At 40.6% G+C, this 19,133-nt stretch overlaps 1 protein-coding gene across 6 annotated transcripts; it reads left to right on the top strand.

The window, feature by feature from the left end:
- The first annotated feature begins 109 nt into the window (after positions 1 to 109).
- Khc-73 (Kinesin heavy chain 73) lies at positions 110 to 18,054 on the top strand. Of its 6 annotated transcripts, XM_018103479.3 has the most exons (19): positions 110 to 1,287; positions 5,202 to 5,289; positions 5,375 to 5,538; positions 5,634 to 6,150; positions 6,217 to 6,793; positions 6,851 to 7,426; positions 7,488 to 7,802; positions 7,912 to 7,953; positions 8,057 to 9,722; positions 9,783 to 9,928; positions 10,345 to 10,374; positions 10,775 to 10,877; positions 10,952 to 11,074; positions 12,087 to 12,101; positions 12,997 to 13,059; positions 13,148 to 13,558; positions 13,941 to 14,558; positions 14,624 to 14,935; positions 14,991 to 18,054. In XM_018103479.3, exons 1-19 carry the CDS (start codon positions 1,233 to 1,235, stop codon positions 15,068 to 15,070), a joined length of 5,901 nt encoding a protein of 1,966 aa, XP_017958968.1. In that variant the 5' UTR covers positions 110 to 1,232; the 3' UTR covers positions 15,071 to 18,054. The 6 variants fall into 6 exon arrangements, with proteins under 6 accessions (XP_017958968.1, XP_089117790.1, XP_017958969.1 ...); XM_089261664.1 differs by lacking the exon at positions 12,997 to 13,059; XM_018103480.3 differs by lacking the exon at positions 12,087 to 12,101.
- Positions 18,055 to 19,133: the final 1,079 nt, after the last annotated feature.

A 19,133-nucleotide genomic window follows, 5' to 3' on the forward strand; every position in this document is an offset into this window, starting at 1 on the left:
GAGCGCGCAACCTTAGCAAACAGCTGGCAACGCTCTCCAACCTGCTTCTCAAATCAGTACGGTCACACTCAAATCAAGTGTCAACACTGCAGCCAGGGTTGCGCTGGAACTTGGAAACAATGTCAATCGTTATCGGCAGTCAGAGCAGGTTGAGAAACCATTATAAAATAGCAAAAATTAAAGTGAGATGACGCGAAAAATAAAATCGTCATAAAAATAATTTTAGAAAATAACAATAATAATAATATGTAACGACGCGCAAACGACAATGATAAAACGGTGCAATTGCTAAACGAAATAGAGTCAAAAACGGGAACAAATACTGCGCAGCATAAAAATCCAGCTTCAGGAAAAGAGTCATAAAAATCGATTCTCCAACAAAAAGTCACAGTGCACACAGTCAAGAAACGGCCAAGAGGGAGACTTTCGCGCGGGCGTCGGTGGAGCGCCCAGTGCTTGTGTCTTTTTTCTCTCTTCTTTTTCGCCTGCTTACTTGCCAAAAGTCCAGCGAAGACACTTCGTGTTCGTGTGTGTGTGTGCGTGCTTTATATTTGTCTGAAAAACAAAATCAAATGCAGGATAAACTAATCAACGTAATTAGGAGACAGCAGTAATATAATTTAAGGCAAATATTTAAACGTCTGCCCAAATAATAACGCGTGCAAATACAGTTGAATTCCAGCACACACCAGCCACAACAATAATAAAAATAATAATAGTGTCTACATATATGAGTGTGTGTGCATGTGTGTATTTGTGTAATAAATAGCGCAAGTCAAGAATGAAATGGAAACAGCTCCCCCACTACATGACGTACCTCTGCTACAATAACAACAACAACAAATACAGCTATAGCTCCAGTTACAGTTACTTTTAGGCGTGTGCGTGGCGCTAATTGAAACGCTCACTATTCCAGGCTCTCTAGCGCCTATCCTCCCCCTCGCCTTTGTGACTCACCTGCCAGCCAAACAAAATATATTAGATTGCGTGCCACACACATAATTCTCAGCGGGCTCAATAAAAAGAAGTGAAAAAAAAAAGAAATACAAAATATCAGCGAACTACAATAACAAGAATACCGTCCCAGCCATATCCCTTTATGCGTATATATATACATGTATATGTATTGAGTTTTGGTGGTTGCATGATTCACCCACTGAACCACTCAATCCATAGGCGTCAAAGCGTCTAATTAAAAGTGAGAGTATATATATATTAAGAAGGCCTACAAGATGTCAAGTGATAAGATCAAAGTTGCTGTGCGGGTGCGACCCTTCAATCGGCGCGGTAAGTAATATTGAAAATACAAAAAAAATGTAACGGTAAAGCTAAAGCCAAGTACCCAGCGGTCTGTGTCTATGCAGTAGCTGGCAGGGCTTCCTTTCAGCTTTGTCTCTTTTGTCTGCGCTGCAATCAATAATGCATAAGTCAGCTGAATGTACACACACATACATATATATGTATATGTTTCTCTATGTGTGTGTTGTACACCTCTATAAAGTTTGCTTGTGCTTGTACTTTATTTTTGGGGATAACAAAATTTGCATAGAGTCGCGAGTTTAGCTGTTTTTCTTTGCCCTTGCTAAGGGTATGACGAAGCAGCACAAACAAATCTCTGTGTGTGTGTGCGTAGGTGTGATTACAAGTGTATTATAAGTAGCACAACACATACAAATATGCTATATAGTTTATGGCTCTGTATGGGGTGTATGGAGTATCTAGAGGTATTTGCCTGTATCCTACTACTAATATTTTTCCTTTCAAACCAATCTCTTCCGTTTTCAAGCTATCTTAATGTAATTTTGTGTAGGCTCATTGTATTCTGATGTTGATAGCTTATATATTATACTCTACGGATGACTGTACAGTATAAATATTCTAAAACGTAAACTGGAGCATGCTTGACTAATTGTCGAATCAATTTATGTGATTCGGCTAAACTTAAACATTAAATTATATACTATAGAACTATATTATAGAACTATATATAATATACTCGATATATACATTATATACTGGAACCTTATATTTTCAATACTTGTTCATAGCCAATTTAATCTCTTAGATCTTAGCAAACATCTTGACAAATATATATATGTTTGTCGCCGCTAGCTCTATCAAAATTATATAAATACATAAAAGTAAACTAAAGCACTTAGAGGTCTACTAACTTTTGAAATGTGGGCGATTTATCATCGGGTCTTTGCTATATTTAGTATAAAAAAGTATTTATTCCGGAAGTAAGGCTTTAAGCAGTTTAGTCATATATGTATCAACTAGGGTATTTCGACTTCGTTGGCCCTTCAGTATAGATGGGTTTTTGCGTTCTTGTTTCTCATGCAAATGCTGTTTCCTTTGCAAAGGTCGCCTCGTTTTTCAATGCAACGCCAGCAACTTTTTTTTCTGTTTTTTGCAATGGCTAGCCTTGCAGAGCGTCTAACTGACTGGCTAACTGACTGACTGAGTGAGTGAGTGACTGACTGGCTGTCGTAACAAACGCTTTACATTTCCAGCTAATTTTTCATGAGGTGAAACTGACGACGCGAGTGTTGCAAGTGCTGCAAGCAAAGCAAAGCAAAGCACAGCAAAGGCGAATTGCAAATATATATAAAAGCCAAACATCGCGTTTCCACTTGGCCAATGTCAACGGCGATCATTCATTTGGCTTATCCATGACTCACACGCATGCACACTCATACACACACACACACACGCAGTCAGTAGGCAATGCAACGGAAATGTGGACTCTATGGGGGTAGGGGACTCCACAGTGGCATTCAATTTGCGCCCCTTTGGCAAGTGGAAGTCATTTGCCATTTGCCATTTACTTTTCGCATGTGTTTTTTTTTTTATTTTTATTTTTACTTGTTATTTATTATTTTGTATTCTGTATTTTGTCATGTTTTGTGTATCGCTGGTTCCTTTTGCTCTGCTTCCATCTGCTGCTATTTCCACTCACACACACACAGAGTCACTTCATTATTTGGGGCTGCCTTATGCCGTGTCCCCCTCTATGCGCTTGATTCACTCTCAAGTCATAGGGGAGAGAGAGAGAAAGCGAGAGAGTGAGAGTGCGTGTGCGTGTGCGTGTTTGTGTGAATGTGTGAACGTCCGATTGATAAGCGGAACAAGGTAAATTCATACATAGTTATGCGCGTCACTCTTATCGGCCTGTTGATAAGGACTGATACACACGCATATTTGTACTATTAATATTTACTACAATGTACTATATAGCCATATTTATTACACACGTAATCGCTTAGTTTTTCCCATCAATTTTTTGCTGTAATTAATTTGCTTTTGACATCTTACGCATCGTTCCGCTTTTCGGCCATATTGCTGTTGACGACCTCTTCATAAGTCACAAAGCGTAAAGTAAAAACTTTATAGAAACATACACACACATAATACACAGCAAACACACAGACACACACACAGGCACACATTGAGGTAACGCAAACAGTTGCGCTTGAAATGAAGTCACAGCGCGAAAGCAACCAAAAAGCTTAACCTGTTTTTCCCTGCCTGCTGACCAAATGTCTATCCAAATCTCTCTCTACGTGTGTGTGTGTGTGTGTGTGTGTTTGAGTCTGCGTTGGTGTGTATATGTTAATTTCAACATTGTACAATGGCAAACGCGTCTGCCACAGTTTCAGGTTAAGTTGAAGAAATGTCCAAATCAACTGAACTGAACAGCGAATCAAAACGCTTCAGCCTCAGCTGGCCAACTGACCAAAACACAATTCACAATTGGGGGCAGCCCATCAAATAATTTATGGCAAGCCTCTGTTACGGCCAACACACATACACACACAGAGAGAGAGAGAGAAGCCACAACAACTCGTTGATGGGCCCTGTTGATGTGTGTCCTTTGTGGTTTCTCCAACATTCTCAATATCTCAACTCTGGCCTGGCCTGGCCTGGCCTTTGGCCAATGTCCTGCGTGTCATGTCGGCTTTAGTTTTGCAACGGAAGTGACTGTTGTGTGTGTGTGTATGTGTGTTTTGTATGCACGCAGCTGTTTGCCATATGCATGTAAAGTACAGCAAAGCCTGGCCAAGGGAAATCACTTCTCGTGAAACGTTTACAAATTCAATTTGAGGTCATATGAACATAGTTGAGCACAATTTATAAAACATCTAGAAAACTTGTTACAATATCCACTAGATTTCTTTCAGTGAGCCGCCTGTATGCTCAGTTGGAGCTATGCCCCAGTAGAGTTTATATGCAGCTAAATTTTAATAATTCATAATATAGTTCCACCCAACGACCTGCTTCGGGGGAGTCGGGCGAAATGTGTAGCAGACTTGACTTGAATATGTATGTTCTACTTATACCAGAGAGCCACATAACAAATGACATGTCTTTAGCTATTCCAGTTTACGAGTTCGATGAGGTTGAATAGAGAAATAGGCCCATCAATATGCTATAACCAGTCAGCGCTTACAGCAACTGTTGAACTATTAAATAAATAATACTTAGTTACAAATTAAGTTGAATTACTAATCTCTAATGGTTTCACTGTACCTTAGGCACTTTATGACCTGCATGCGGCAGGATGTCTCGGCCTTTTCATTGTTTGGCTCGCTTACGTGCTGAGGACAATGGCCAGCCGTGACGGGCTCAAATATTTTAGCAAATTCCACTTCTATTTTTATTGCGGTGTTTTATCCGTGTTTAGCTCTAAGTTGTAAATATTTCAGACCAGAATATTTATTGCGCTGCACGTTTTAGGCAACAGTCGGCTTTTTGTTGTAGTTGCTGTCGTTTCTGAAATTGCAATTATTTGAAAGGTTCGCGTTTTTATTTATGTACATAAAGATTGCGCTAAGGCATTGGACTTGCCATTACATACAGCGAAATATATATACTATATACATGTATACATATAGTCATTTATCGCTCGATTATACAATGTACAGACATAATGTATACATGTGTATATACAATAATATTCCAGTTATTGTTGCTATATTTTCGCACATATGTACGAAATCAGCTGACAAACGGCTGTACATATCTATCGTATATAAATTCTATATACATTTAGTTAATATATATACATATTTTTTGCCATTGCTATTCTGAACTCGTTATCAACCTTGGGCTGAAAATAACTTGAATTCCACTTATCATATACACATTACATGCATCATAATATAGGCATATTTATAATACTCATCTAATTCGTTTTACAGAAATTGAATTGGGTACAAAATGCATTGTCGAAATGGAGAAACAGCAAACGATTTTGCAAAATCCACCAACATTGGAAAAGATGGAAAGGTAAGCTAATTAATCTTGACATAGTTGTTGTTGCTGTTGTTGTTGGTGCTCAGACCCCCTCACTGCTTAATTCTGAATCATGCAGAAAACAACCAAAGACATTTGCATTCGATCATTGCTTCTACTCACTGAATCCCGAAGACGACAGCTTTGCGTCACAGGAGACGGTTTTCGATTGTGTGGGACGTGATATACTGGATAATGCATTTCAGGGCTATAATGCATGCATCTTCGCCTACGGCCAGACAGGTAAGTGTATAAAGCAGTAAGACATCAACACAAACGTGACTCACACTGTCATTCGCACTCTCTCTCTCCCTCTACATCTCTCTTGCTGTTGATAGGCTCTGGCAAGTCGTACACAATGATGGGCTCACAGGAGAACAAGGGCATTATACCGCGCCTCTGCGACAAACTCTTCTCGGCCATAGCGAACAAATCGACACCGGAACTCATGTACAAAGTGGAGGTATCCTATATGGAGATCTACAATGAGAAAGTGCACGACCTGCTCGATCCCAAGCCCAACAAGCAGTCGCTGAAGGTGCGCGAGCATAATGTTATGGGCCCCTATGTGGATGGGCTGTCGCAGCTGGCTGTCACATCGTATCAGGATATAGACAACCTCATGACCGAGGGCAACAAGTCGCGTACGGTGGCTGCCACCAACATGAATGCCGAATCATCGCGTTCCCATGCCGTCTTCTCAGTCGTGCTAACACAAATACTCACCGACCAGACAACCGGCGTCAGTGGAGAGAAAGTCTCGCGCATGTCTCTGGTCGATTTGGCGGGTTCCGAGCGTGCGGTCAAAACGGGCGCCGTTGGTGATCGCCTCAAGGAAGGCTCCAATATCAACAAGTGAGCTAAAGCTATAAAGATATATTTGTTTATCTTTGTTGACTCCGTTCCTTTATGTTCTTATAGATCCCTGACCACCCTGGGCCTGGTCATTTCCAAGCTGGCCGATCAAACGAATGGCAAGAAAGGCGGCAACGATAAATTTGTGCCCTATCGAGATTCCGTGCTGACCTGGTTGCTGAAAGACAACCTGGGCGGCAATTCCAAAACAGTTATGGTGGCCACCATTTCCCCCTCGGCAGACAACTACGAGGAGACTCTGTCCACACTGCGATATGCGGATCGAGCCAAGCGTATTGTCAACCACGCTGTGGTCAATGAGGATCCCAATGCGCGTATCATTCGGGAGCTGCGTCACGAGGTGGAGACGTTGCGTAGCATGTTGAAGCATGCCACAGGCTCGCCCGTGGGCGATGTCCAAGACAAGTTGGCCGAGAGCGAGAATTTGATGAAGCAAATATCGCAAACCTGGGAGGAGAAACTGGTGAAAACGGAGCGCATACAAAACGAGCGACAGCAGGCGCTGGAGCAAATGGGCATCAGTGTGCAGGCCAGCGGCATTAAAGTCGAGAAGAACAAGTACTACCTGGTCAATTTAAACGCAGATCCGTCCCTCAATGAACTCTTGGTTTACTACCTTAAGGTAGGCTCTACTTACCACGCCATTTGACAGTCCACTTAATCCTTTAATTTATTCCAGGAACGCACGCTAATTGGTGGTCGCAGCATTAGTGGCCAGCAACCGGATATACAGCTGTCGGGTCTTGGCATACAGCCGGAGCATTGTGTGATCACCATCGAAGATAGCGGCTTGTTTATGGAGCCAGTGCAGGGTGCTCGCTGCTTTGTTAATGGATCTGCTGTGGTGGAGAAGACGCCGCTGCAGAATGGTGATCGTATTTTGTGGGGCAATCATCACTTTTTCCGCGTCAACTCGCCACGGATGGGCAACAATACCAGCATGTGTGCCTCGGAGCCACAGACACCGGCGCAGCTCATCGATTACAATTTTGCACGCGATGAAATAATGCAGAATGAGCTAAGCAACGATCCCATACAGACGGCAATTGCTCGTCTCGAGCGGCAGCATGAAGAGGACAAGCAGGTGGCGCTGGAGAAGCAGCGACAGGAGTACGAACGTCAATTCCAGCAATTGCGTAATATACTCTCACCCAGCACACCGTACGCACCGTATGCGCCCTACGATCCGCTACGCATGGGCAAGGTAACGCCCAATACGCCCACCTCGCAGATGAGAGTAGAGAAATGGGCACAGGTAAGAGTTGAATATAAACTTGATATAAGTATGTATGCCTACAATTTGTCTCTGCTTGTAGGAACGTGATGAAATGTTCAGACGTTCGTTGGGTCAGCTAAAAACAGACATCATGCGAGCCAATTCGCTGGTGCAGGAGGCCAACTTTCTGGCCGAGGAAATGGAGAAGAAAACAAAATTCTCGGTGACCTTGCAAATTCCGCCAGCAAATTTGAGCCCAAATCGACGGCGTGGAGCCTTTGTCAGCGAGCCCGCAATTCTGGTGAAGCGCACAAATTCGGGCAGCCAAATCTGGAGCATGGAGAAGCTGGAGAACAAACTGATAGACATGCGTGAGATGTACCAGGAGCACAAGGAGCGCATACTTAACGGACTGGTGCGTGGCTATTCATTTACTGCATCACATTTTCCATTTTTTGTCTCTCGTACTAACCATAAAACTTTGTGTATAATTCGCACACGCATTCAATTAACCCTTGCTACAGCCCCTTATCGAGACATTCTCAGATGATGAATTCGATGACAAGGTAATTTATAAGTCCCCACTCCATGAAACACACAATCTAGTCATAGCATAACCGAATCCCATTGACGTATATACATTAAACTTATGATGTGTTGCATTTGCAGGACGAGGACAGCGGCAAGCCACAGGATCCGTTCTACGAGTCGCAGGAGAATCACAATCTCATTGGTGTGGCCAATGTCTACTTGGAAGTGTTGTTCCACGATGTCAAGCTGGACTATCACACGCCCATCATTAGTCAACAGGGCGAGGTGGCAGGTCGCCTGCAGGTGGAAATCCAACGTGTTGCTGGCCAAATGCCGCAGGATCGGATGTGCGAATCGGTGTCGGAGACCTCATCGGCAGATTCGCGAGACGAATACGATGATCCCGTGGATCCGATGGCCAATCAAATCACTTGCCGAGTGACCATCAAATGCGCCTCCGGACTGCCGCTCTCTCTATCAAACTTTGTCTTTTGCCAGTACACATTCTGGGGCCACCAGGAGGTGGTGGTGCCTGTGATCAATGCTGAATCGACAGCGCATGATCAGAATATGGTATTCAAATTCGAGCACACTCAGGACTTTACGGTTAACATCAACGAGGAGTTCCTGGAGCATTGCATCGAGGGCGCACTTTCCATTGAGGTCTGGGGTCATCGTAGTGCTGGCTTCTCCAAGTCCAAGGGCTGGGAGGTGGAGCAGCAGCAGGCCAAGGCACGATCTCTCGTCGATCGCTGGGCGGAACTATCGCGTAAAATCGAGCTGTGGGTGGAAATACACGAGCTAAACGACAACGGCGAATACTCACCCGTGGAGGTAACCAACCGCAATGAGGTGCTCACTGGAGGCATCTACCAGCTGCGCCAGGGTCAGCAGCGTCGTGTCAATGTGCGGGTCAAGCCTGTGCAGAACTCCGGCACGTTGCCCATCATCTGTCAGTCGATAGTCAATGTGGCCATCGGCAGTGTGACTGTGCGTTCACGATTACAGCGACCGCTGGACTCCTACCAGGAGGAGGATCTGACAGTGCTGCGCGAAAAGTGGAGCGAGGCGCTGGGTCGCCGTCGCCAATACTTGGATCAGCAAATACAGATGCTTATCAAGAAGGAGGAAAAGAACGAGCAGGAGCGCGAACGCGAGCTTAGCCTGGTGCATCAGTGGGTCTCGCTGACCGAGGAGCGCAATGCCGTGCTGGTGCCGGCACCTGGATCGGGCATACCAGGCGCTCCCGCATCCTGGGATCCACCCGCAGGCATGGAGCCGCATGTGCCCGTGCTGTTTCTGAATCTAAACGGCGATGATCTCTCCGCGCAGAATACAAACGATGAGCTGTCCATAGCGGGCATCAATTCCATTCTCTCCAAGGAGCATGGCCACAGATTCTATACCCTGCAAATTCTGCAGCATCTGGACAAGGATGTGTGCTGCGTGGCCAGCTGGGACTCATCCATGCACGACAGTCAAGCGCTGAACCGCGTGACCGAAGCCAACGAACGCATCTATCTAATATTGCGCACCACAGTGCGTCTATCGCATCCGGCGCCCATGGATCTGGTGCTGCGCAAGCGTCTCAGCATAAACATCAAAAAGGGACAGACTCTAACCGACCGACTGAAGAAGTTCCGGTTGGTGCGCGGCGAGAATGCGATTTGGCAGAGCGGCGTCACCTACGAAGTAGTGTCTAATATACCCAAGGCCTCTGAGGAGCTGGAGGATCGCGAATCGCTGGCACAGCTAGCGGCTAGTGGCGATGATTGTTCCGCCTGCGATGGCGAGACCTATATAGGTGAGCAATGCATTTATAGAGTGAATAAGTTTGTATTCATATATTATTTTATTTTCGCAGAGAAATACACGCGTGGTGTTTCGGCTGTGGAGAGCATATTGATCTTGGATCGGTTGCGACAAAGCGTGGCCGTCAAGGAGCTGGAGACGGCGCACGGACAGCCGCTCTCGATGCGCAAGACAGTCAGTGTGCCGAACTTCTCGCAGGTATGTGATGGCGCCTAAGCAGAAGCATTCGCAACAGCTCAAAGTGCTAAGCTTTCTCGTGCCTATTGTGCTTACACCTTGCCACCCCAAGCAGCCGCTAGCAAAATTTTTAACTTGTACAATTTACAAATATTTGACTAAAAAACGCAATTCTTTCTCTTTTCACAATCTCTATGCGCTTTCACCAAAAATCTAACTAATATATCTAACCCAACAAATATTATGTTGTTCACACCGCACACTAAAAATATCAAATATCAAAACTAACCAAATTTGGCGCGCCTAACCAAACTGCAATTGTATATTGATATTATCTAAAAAAAATCTATGTGTTTGTGCGTGTACATATTTAACTGCCCTGTGCTGTGTATACAACATAAAAAAAAAAAACTAAATGCTTTTCACTGCGCACACAGACGGTCAAAGAAACCACCACAACCGGGAGTGTAAGTAATCTGTGTGCAATGTACTCGAAACACTATGTAAACTATGCTTTTTAGAGATAATTGCAATACTTTTCCCCAACTACTTTCGGCAATCTCTATATGTGTGTCTCTCTATGTGTGTCTCTGTGTGTGTGTGTTTGTATCTCTCTCTCTATTTGTTTTCGTTTCGTATTTTGTTTATATTTGTATTTCCTGCTCCCAAGATTTGTTTGTGCGCGTTCGCCAGTTGTGTTTGGCTTAATTTGATTCTCATTATGATTTTTTGTTTATTTCACTTTATTTATTTTTTATTTTCAACATTCTTTTCATATACGTTTGTTAAATAACATTTGTTATGAATATCCTAAATTAAATACACGCTATTTGTGATGCTAAGAAACTCATGAATAAAATTATGCAGATCATGCGCTTCGATGCCTCCATGGAGTCGCTGCTCAACGTGGGTCGCTCCGAGTCCTTTGCGGATCTCAACAACACGGCGCTGGGCAATAAGTTTACACCAGGTATGTTATTTGATATTGTATACTTATATATTAATGCTGTGTACTCAACTAATGGAACACGCCTTGCTTTGCAGGACACAGCGGCGCCGGCGGAGCAGGAGCTGCAGGCGTTGGAAACGGTGGCATTATACGCAATCGGCATAGCTTTGGCGGCAAGGGCAGCAGCGACGACTCCCCAGGGAAAGCCTTCGGCATTGGTATGTATACAGAAATACCAGTCTAGCATATAGCGACAGCTATAAACGACAATTTTATTTCGAAACTCACCTTTAATTTTGAGCAACTTTTTCCAAACGTTTACAAAAAAAAAAAGAAAACCATATAATCAAAACTAATTTTTGTACCACTACATACATATAATCTCTAACTATATACAAACTATATAAACTATATAGTAATTTTTGCTTATGCGCAGCAACTCAAAAAACCAAAACCAAAATCAATTTAAAGTGCGATCTAGTTGCTGTCATGCCTTAGAGCAAGGGATTTATCTTTGTTTACGTACATACAATATATATCTATATATTTCTCTTTGGAAATTGTACTAATTAGCCTTAATTTGATGAAAAGTATATACACTATATATGTATATCTAGCATACTCTATTATGTATTCGTATTCGTATAACTTGTAGCTGACTTGTACCGACAGTTGACCATCATAACAAGATAAATCCTTTAAACCAAACTGCTTTTAATATACATTTTGCCCAAGCAACGAAAAACAAAAAGATTTAAATGCAATTAATGCTTCCAAACTTGTTTCTAAAGTTCAACTTTTGGCTTTTGCTTCAATGCAACACAATAGCAACAACTCTAAACAACAACAAGTAACACAACCACTCGAACTGTTTCGCAACGAGTTCCAGATGCACATTACTCTTACTCTTCACCTGAGCTCCATGCAATTCATCCCGAGCTTATCATATAAATTGACATACCCACATCAATATTGATTGTCCCACATACATGCAGACAGACATACATATCCATCATTTGACTCTCTCACATGTTTAACACCAACACAAGCTCAGATTGCTATCTATCTATTATGTATAACTCGTATGTATGTCTGGTTCTACTTTCATATGTCATATAATGTACTCTCTTCTGTGCTTTCTCAACAACTTGAAACAAATTTGCAAAAACAATTTTGAATAACGTTCGAAATACAAATATATACAAAATATATATATTAAAACACACACAGGCGCTATACTGTCAGGTAAAGGCTGGCCCCAATGTAAAGTGCATAAATATAAGATTGATTGAAAATTCATTAATTGTTAGTTGGCGTTTCAGTTTGTCTGTTGTTCACACAAACACACACACACTCATACACACATAGACACTTGCAGTCGCACAGTCAGTCATGATCGCAAAGAACACAAGTTAAACATAAATGTTGAACTCATTTACTGTACCATATGCCATATGTAATACCCATAATAACTTCCATCATTTTAGCGCCAGGGAGTTGTGTATTTAGTACTACGAATTTAGTTAGTAATTTTGTAGTATTATTGTTAGTTCTGTAACGTTAGTTCTCATTCCCCTCAAAAATATAAAATTAACGAAATCTCTATCATCAAAAATTCTTGACAGTATTAATATACATTCATCTTTGTTGCATTCATTGTATTTCTCTCATTCCCCAAAAACGAATCGAAATCTCTCTCAAGCAACATCATTACAGTCATATAATCATATATGTTGCTTTCATTGTATTTCCATTTGGCTCATTCATTCTAAACACTCACACCTACACAATAACTCTCTCTATATCTGTCTCTGTGTCTTCCAATTTACCCCTATTTGGCGCACCATTCACTGCAGCGCACGCATAGCACGATTTTCGAGCAATCAATTTGTTGACCTAGTTCCATATATATATATATACTTATTCTTAGTAATTCTTATTAACTAGTTAGTGTTTGTGTTGCATTTGTGTGGCGAACTAGTTGCCCGTTGTTCAGCTAGTGCGTTACCTTCTCTTTTTTGTTTAGTTTTGATTTGTTTTGTTCATTTATTGTATCGCTCATCGAATCTCGTTTGAATCATTGTAACTAAACATACAAAACTACATAATCATTGTCTTCCTTGATACCCGTGGAATGCAGCGCGTCCAACATTTTTGAATCTCAATTTGAACTTGAACACATTGAGAATTGCGCCAACGAAACGTATGTGGTTTGTCTAGCTCTAAGCTGTAGCTAAACTCTAGTCGACCGAACAGACACTGACTAATCGTTTGCTCTTCTATTCATACAGCATCGCCGGCCACGAGCAAGCTGCTGGGCATGCGCATGACTACGCTGCACGAGGAGCCGCTGGGCGGCCATCGGTCGCTGGATGAGGAGCCCGAGGATAGCTACAGCGATTCGGAATATGCCGCCGAATATGAGCAGGAGCGGCAGCAGAACAAAAGCCTGGCCACGCGCTCACGGCTAACTGCCTCCAAGACCATGGACTCGTTCATGGATGTCAGCAGTCATTCCAGCCAGAGCTACTTGAGCTACACATCCAGCGCCAATGCGAATATGAAACACTTAACTGGTCTGACCACGCTCAGCATGAGCTCGTCCACCAGCAGCGGCTACGGCTCACAGGCGGTGTCCTGCAACAATCTAAGCAATGAGGATATTACCTCCATGCGCTCCATGAGCATTGATGAGACGCCAGGTGAGTGCGAAGCATTTATATATCAAGTATGGGGTCTTTGCGAACTGATTAGAATGGCTACATCTACATCTGCTTCTTCTTCGTTTTATTGAAAATTTCACTTCAAATTCTGTTTAAAGTGGTTCGAGTTTCGTTTCGAACCCACTTTGAATGCTATTTGGGAAAATCCTTAAACCCCTTAAACTCTGCTTCTAATGCAAAATTAGTGCAAAAGTGCTTCAAGTTTTCTACAAAATGCAGTTCTTTAAACCAAATTTAAGCGGAACCTTGTTAATAAGGATAACACATTCATTTAACATTTCCATCACACAATATCACTATCATTCACATGGAACGGACATCTGTTACACACACCTGTACTATATATGCCTATCGTTTATAGATTTCGAGCGAAACAATTCCAACTCGCCGCCGAATCGACAGCCGCGCGTCAATCCCTTCCTCAAGGACATGCCAAAAGCCAAAACGCACGAAATCGAGACCAGGAAGCTGCAACAAGTGGCCACGCATCCATTGGAGCTGCCCAAAGATAATGCACAAAGCGACGAGGAATGCGAGCAGCAGCTGCAAGTCAACAACAACAATGTGGACAACGCCAAGCTGAGCCAGGAACAGCAGCAGCAGCAGCTGAAACAGCAGGAGGCGGTGGAGCAGCAGCCGGAGATGCCTGCAGTCGAGCAAATCACAGACAATCAGAATGGTAACAAGTTGCAGGAGCATGCAGAGGTAGTGGAGCAGCAGTTGGAGGGCGATGGCATTGTCAAGGAGCCGTTGCCAGCGGGCAAAGTAATGCGGCGCAAGAAGTCATCAACGCAACCACCGAGCAATGGCGACAGCAGCAACAACAACAACAACAACAACAGCAGCAGCAACAGCAATCACACCAGTCAAGTGACACGCAACAACAACCAGCAGCGCGCCTCGGTGGCCAAAATGGAAGGACTGGGCGCCTATTTGGATGCGAATGCCAGCCTCATGTCGAGTAGCACAGAGGTCGAAGGTGTGTATCATAGAAATGAAAGCAAAACACGGACTCGTTCTTTTATTATTACGCTCTGTTAACAGATGAAGGCAAGGATGTGGATGTGACGCTGCCTGAATGGATAGTGGTGGGTGAATCGGTGCTTATACGTCCGTATAATACCAGCGGCGTGATTAGCTTTGTGGGCACCACACACTTCCAGCCCGGCGCCTGGATCGGCGTTGAGCTGGACACGCCCACGGGCAAGAATGATGGCACCGTACAGGGTATACAGTACTTCCAGTGCAAGCCGAAGCATGGCATCTTCGTGCGTGCCGACAAGTTGCTTCTGGACAAGCGGGGCAGGGCAATGCGCGCCTACAAGGCGGCCGAGAAGAGCAACAGCATTAGCAAAGGTGCGCAATATGCAATGACTATGAGTGCCTTGACTTACCCCTAACTATTTTGCAGAGATGAGCACCTCGATGAGCGGCTCAATGACGCGATCGAAGAGCCGTGGCGAATCGCTAAATGTGTCAGCGCGCAAATGATTGTATCCGAAATGTTCGCATCAGCTGCAGCGTTGGACTAATTGCAGGCAATCGACGTTGGTTAGCAAAGGAGTGAATGCGACTGCAGTGGCAGCAACAGCAACGACTGCAACTCCTACAACCTGCCACAGATTGCGTGCAACCAGCAGCGCTGCCGATGCGAACAGCCACGGCAAGAAGTGTTATGCGAATCGACGTTCGACGGCCTTCTAAGCTCGCCAACGTTCCCAGATCGTCCAGCAACGAAACAATGCGGAGCATTAACCAATCCATACACCACGCTAGCTTAACTTAACTATCAATTGCACCATATGCCGCAGTTATACACACACACACAGCACACCCAATCGGACGCTTGATATGTAGAGTTATACGACGGTGTCCACGGCGACTCTAACTAGCAATTGCAAGAAACGAACCGAAACGAAAAGAAAAACAAAATTAGATAAGTGGCCGAGCTTCTCCTCTGCCAGCTGCTCGACTCGCTCTTAATGGATTAACTAAGCAAAGCGAAGCGTTTGCGTAGTTGCATTAACCAAGTGCAATACCACAAACACTTTGGATCTATAGACACTTAGTTTAAAATCGTAGCTTATAATTATGTTCGTTCGTGTCTGCGTGAATGTTTCCTAATGACGATTATTATTTTTCAATTCAATTGGTTGCGTTCATCATAGTTAATTGATCTTTGTTGCTTTGATTCTAAAACTATATATTTATATTTTTTAATATATATATATATATGTACGTATATTTTTGTACCGGTTGATTAATTGATTGCCTAGTTTAGTTAAATTGTTTTTTGTATGTACGAAACTTTACTTTATATATTTGTATATCTTGATCTATATATCAATGTGACTTGGTTAATACTACTATGAGCTTATTTTTGATTGTTATGGACTGTATTGAAAATATATTAAATCAGTTGTATATAAATATTTATGCTGTAAGATTTACCAGACATGCAATACTTTTTCTCTATCTATATATATATAAATATATAGATATGTATATCTCCCTTTTGATTGAGCTCACATTTTATTTAGCGCATTTATCTATATATATATATATACATAAATATATGTGTACCGACAGGAAACCAATACAATATTAGTATATAATAACAGATTCCATGTATGCTGCAAGAGAGGCGATTCAAGATTAAGCAATTAAACACTTAATGACTTAATCTTGTGTCTTGTTTTCGAGAACAAGAAGGAAGCTTGGCATATATGTTAATTGTATTATTTGATGTGATGTATTTATAATTTTTTCCATTTATATGTATATTTAAATAAACTTCATTTTGCTATACACATTTCGTTTTTGTTTATTTCAATTCTCTCTCTTAATTTGCTAATCGATGTGCAATATTTAAGTATTATTAGTTATATATACATATATCTACATATATCGATCAATGTTAAAGGTTGTGCGACTATGTTTGTGAACCATTAACCAAACACTGATACAGAATGAAAGGCTTGCGTTAGTCCAACAGATTGTGAACAACGTGAAAATAACAAAATGAAAATGAAGCAATAATTGCGTTAAATATTCAATTTTATGTTTAAGATAAATCTATATATTAAAAAAAAAAAAAACAGCAAAGTGAAATATGTATATGGAATGATAAACAACAGCAAACCGGCTGACGAAACGTTTGTACGTAAACGTATCCATCCATCCAACAACCAAGACATCCAAGACACTCCAAACTGAGTCTGAGATAAATTGCAATTTACAAACAATAAAAACAAAATATGAAAAAAACAAAAACAAAAGAAAATTATAAAACTACAATCGACAACAAGCGATTTACACTTAGATACCAAAATTCAAAACCGAATTACAAAATATTGAGTTCAAGAAGTTGAAGAAGAAGAAGAGTAAAAGTAACCCAAATACTGGATCGACTAACAGCCAGGCAGACCCCAGTATATATATACTAATATGCATGAATATATATTAAATATTAGGTATACATATGTATATTTTCGAACTGTGTTTTCTACTTGCATCAACTACCAAAAAAAAAAAAACAAAAAAAAAGAATATTTACTTGAAAATACGTCCAACATTGAAAAATTCAAAAGCAAGCTATAATAAACTACAATATATATATATACAAATTAAATAAAAATTATATGTATTATTATATATATATATATGATAAACATAAAAAATCAACTAAAATATCGAATTATAACTTCGGGTTAAGCCGAAGCTTCGCAAAAATATTGAAAATTTAAATTTCTGAATTTCCAAAATGTTCAAAGAGCATTCAAAATAATTTCCAAACCAAAAAATACTAAATATTTGATGTGTGTGCAATTAATAAGTAGAAGCCGTAATTTGAGTTGAATGTCGAAAGTTTTGGTTACAGAATAGAACTCTCTGATTTTAGCACAAGAATTAATAAAATATTACTGAAATTTAATGCATTTAATAAGCGTAATTTAAAACATTCAAATAGAGCTTGAAGATTTGAGAGATATTCCAAAATGATATGAATTACAAATTAACAAAAAAAATATTATAATTAAATTTAGAGTCACGCCAAAAGCGCTTTCAATGTCTTGTAAAATAGTTGAGAAAGAGTTTAGAATTGCTTGCTAGCCACTTCTAGATCGTAAACTCACATACTTACATGTATATTAGTTTTAGTATATATAGATTGGAAATACTTAAAGCAACAAGAATATGGTACCTTAATAAAGCAAAGCATAGATTTTGTTCATATGGCACATCTGAGGAGCTATTGCCCTGGACTAACTATCAGAGCAGTCAAATGTAGATACAATATGATTTGCTAGAAAACAAAACACACACACACACACACGGTCAAAAGACATAATATATATATATATACTATATATGATAAGCTCGATATGAATAGATGTTTATGGCATTGGCTTCAATTAGCAAAAGAGCAGCATAGCAATTTTATGTGGATAGTTTTGAAAGTAAAGCATATACAATATATATATAAAAATAAAAAAATAAAAACAACAGAAAGCAGAGTATTCGTAAAAGTAACAAAAGTCACAGATATTCGTAATTTTGAGCACTTTAGAGCTTTTAGCACGGTCAACGAAATAAATGTTATTTAAATACAAAATACAAAATCAATTACAAATTGTAGGCCACATCAGCTACTTAACTACTAAAACAAATAACGTTGAATAAAGTTGAATAAACAAATGGAATTAGCCAAACAAATGCTTTTATTGTGCAATCAACCCCCACACCAACACCAACAACAGCAACAGAGGAAAAACAGTAGCAACAACACAAATATCAACTTACTTGAGCTCTCTTTAAATATATATGCAGTTGTTTTATTGTAAAGTTTCACTTATTAGCATTAAATAACAAAAAAAAAAAAAACCAAACAAATTCCATCAGAAGAAAAACAGACATGAAAAACTCACACACAACACACAGACACAACAATTTCTGTAATTTATACTTCAATTGTTTTACTTCGATTTTTAGTATATTAAACGTCTGCAACAAAAAAATTGCAATAAATGCAACAACAATTCGAGTATTCAACAAAAACAACAATTTATGTACTTAACAATCTATAAATATACAAAAAAAAAAATGCAAATACCCGACTTTTGTTTTCAATTATCGAGTTCCATTTCCATTTTGGCGCAGCTGTGTTAATAACTTGTACCATTTATCTGCACCCACCTTGACTTGACCAACATTCATGTAAATAGCCGCTGCTGACCTTGAACTAGACCTAGACCTCTCTTTAAATCTTTATGGCTCGAACACTTGACCGACGCCCAAAAATTTGTGTCGAAACGTGTGAAAATATTGTAAAGCAGGCGTCAATGACTGCATGATGCGCGTTTGAAATCTGTAAATAAGCTCTATAGTGGAGCTGTAGAGTTAGCATATAGTGCTAGAATATATATATATATATATATATATATATATATATATATATATATATATATATATATATATATATATATATATATATATATATATATATATATATATATATATATATATATATATATATATATATATATATATATTG

The sequence above is a fragment of the Drosophila navojoa genome, chromosome 5, assembly GCF_054131105.1.
Source record: "Drosophila navojoa isolate 15081-1374.11 chromosome 5, UAZ_NAV_1.0, whole genome shotgun sequence".
Taxonomy (NCBI): domain Eukaryota; kingdom Metazoa; phylum Arthropoda; class Insecta; order Diptera; family Drosophilidae; genus Drosophila; species Drosophila navojoa.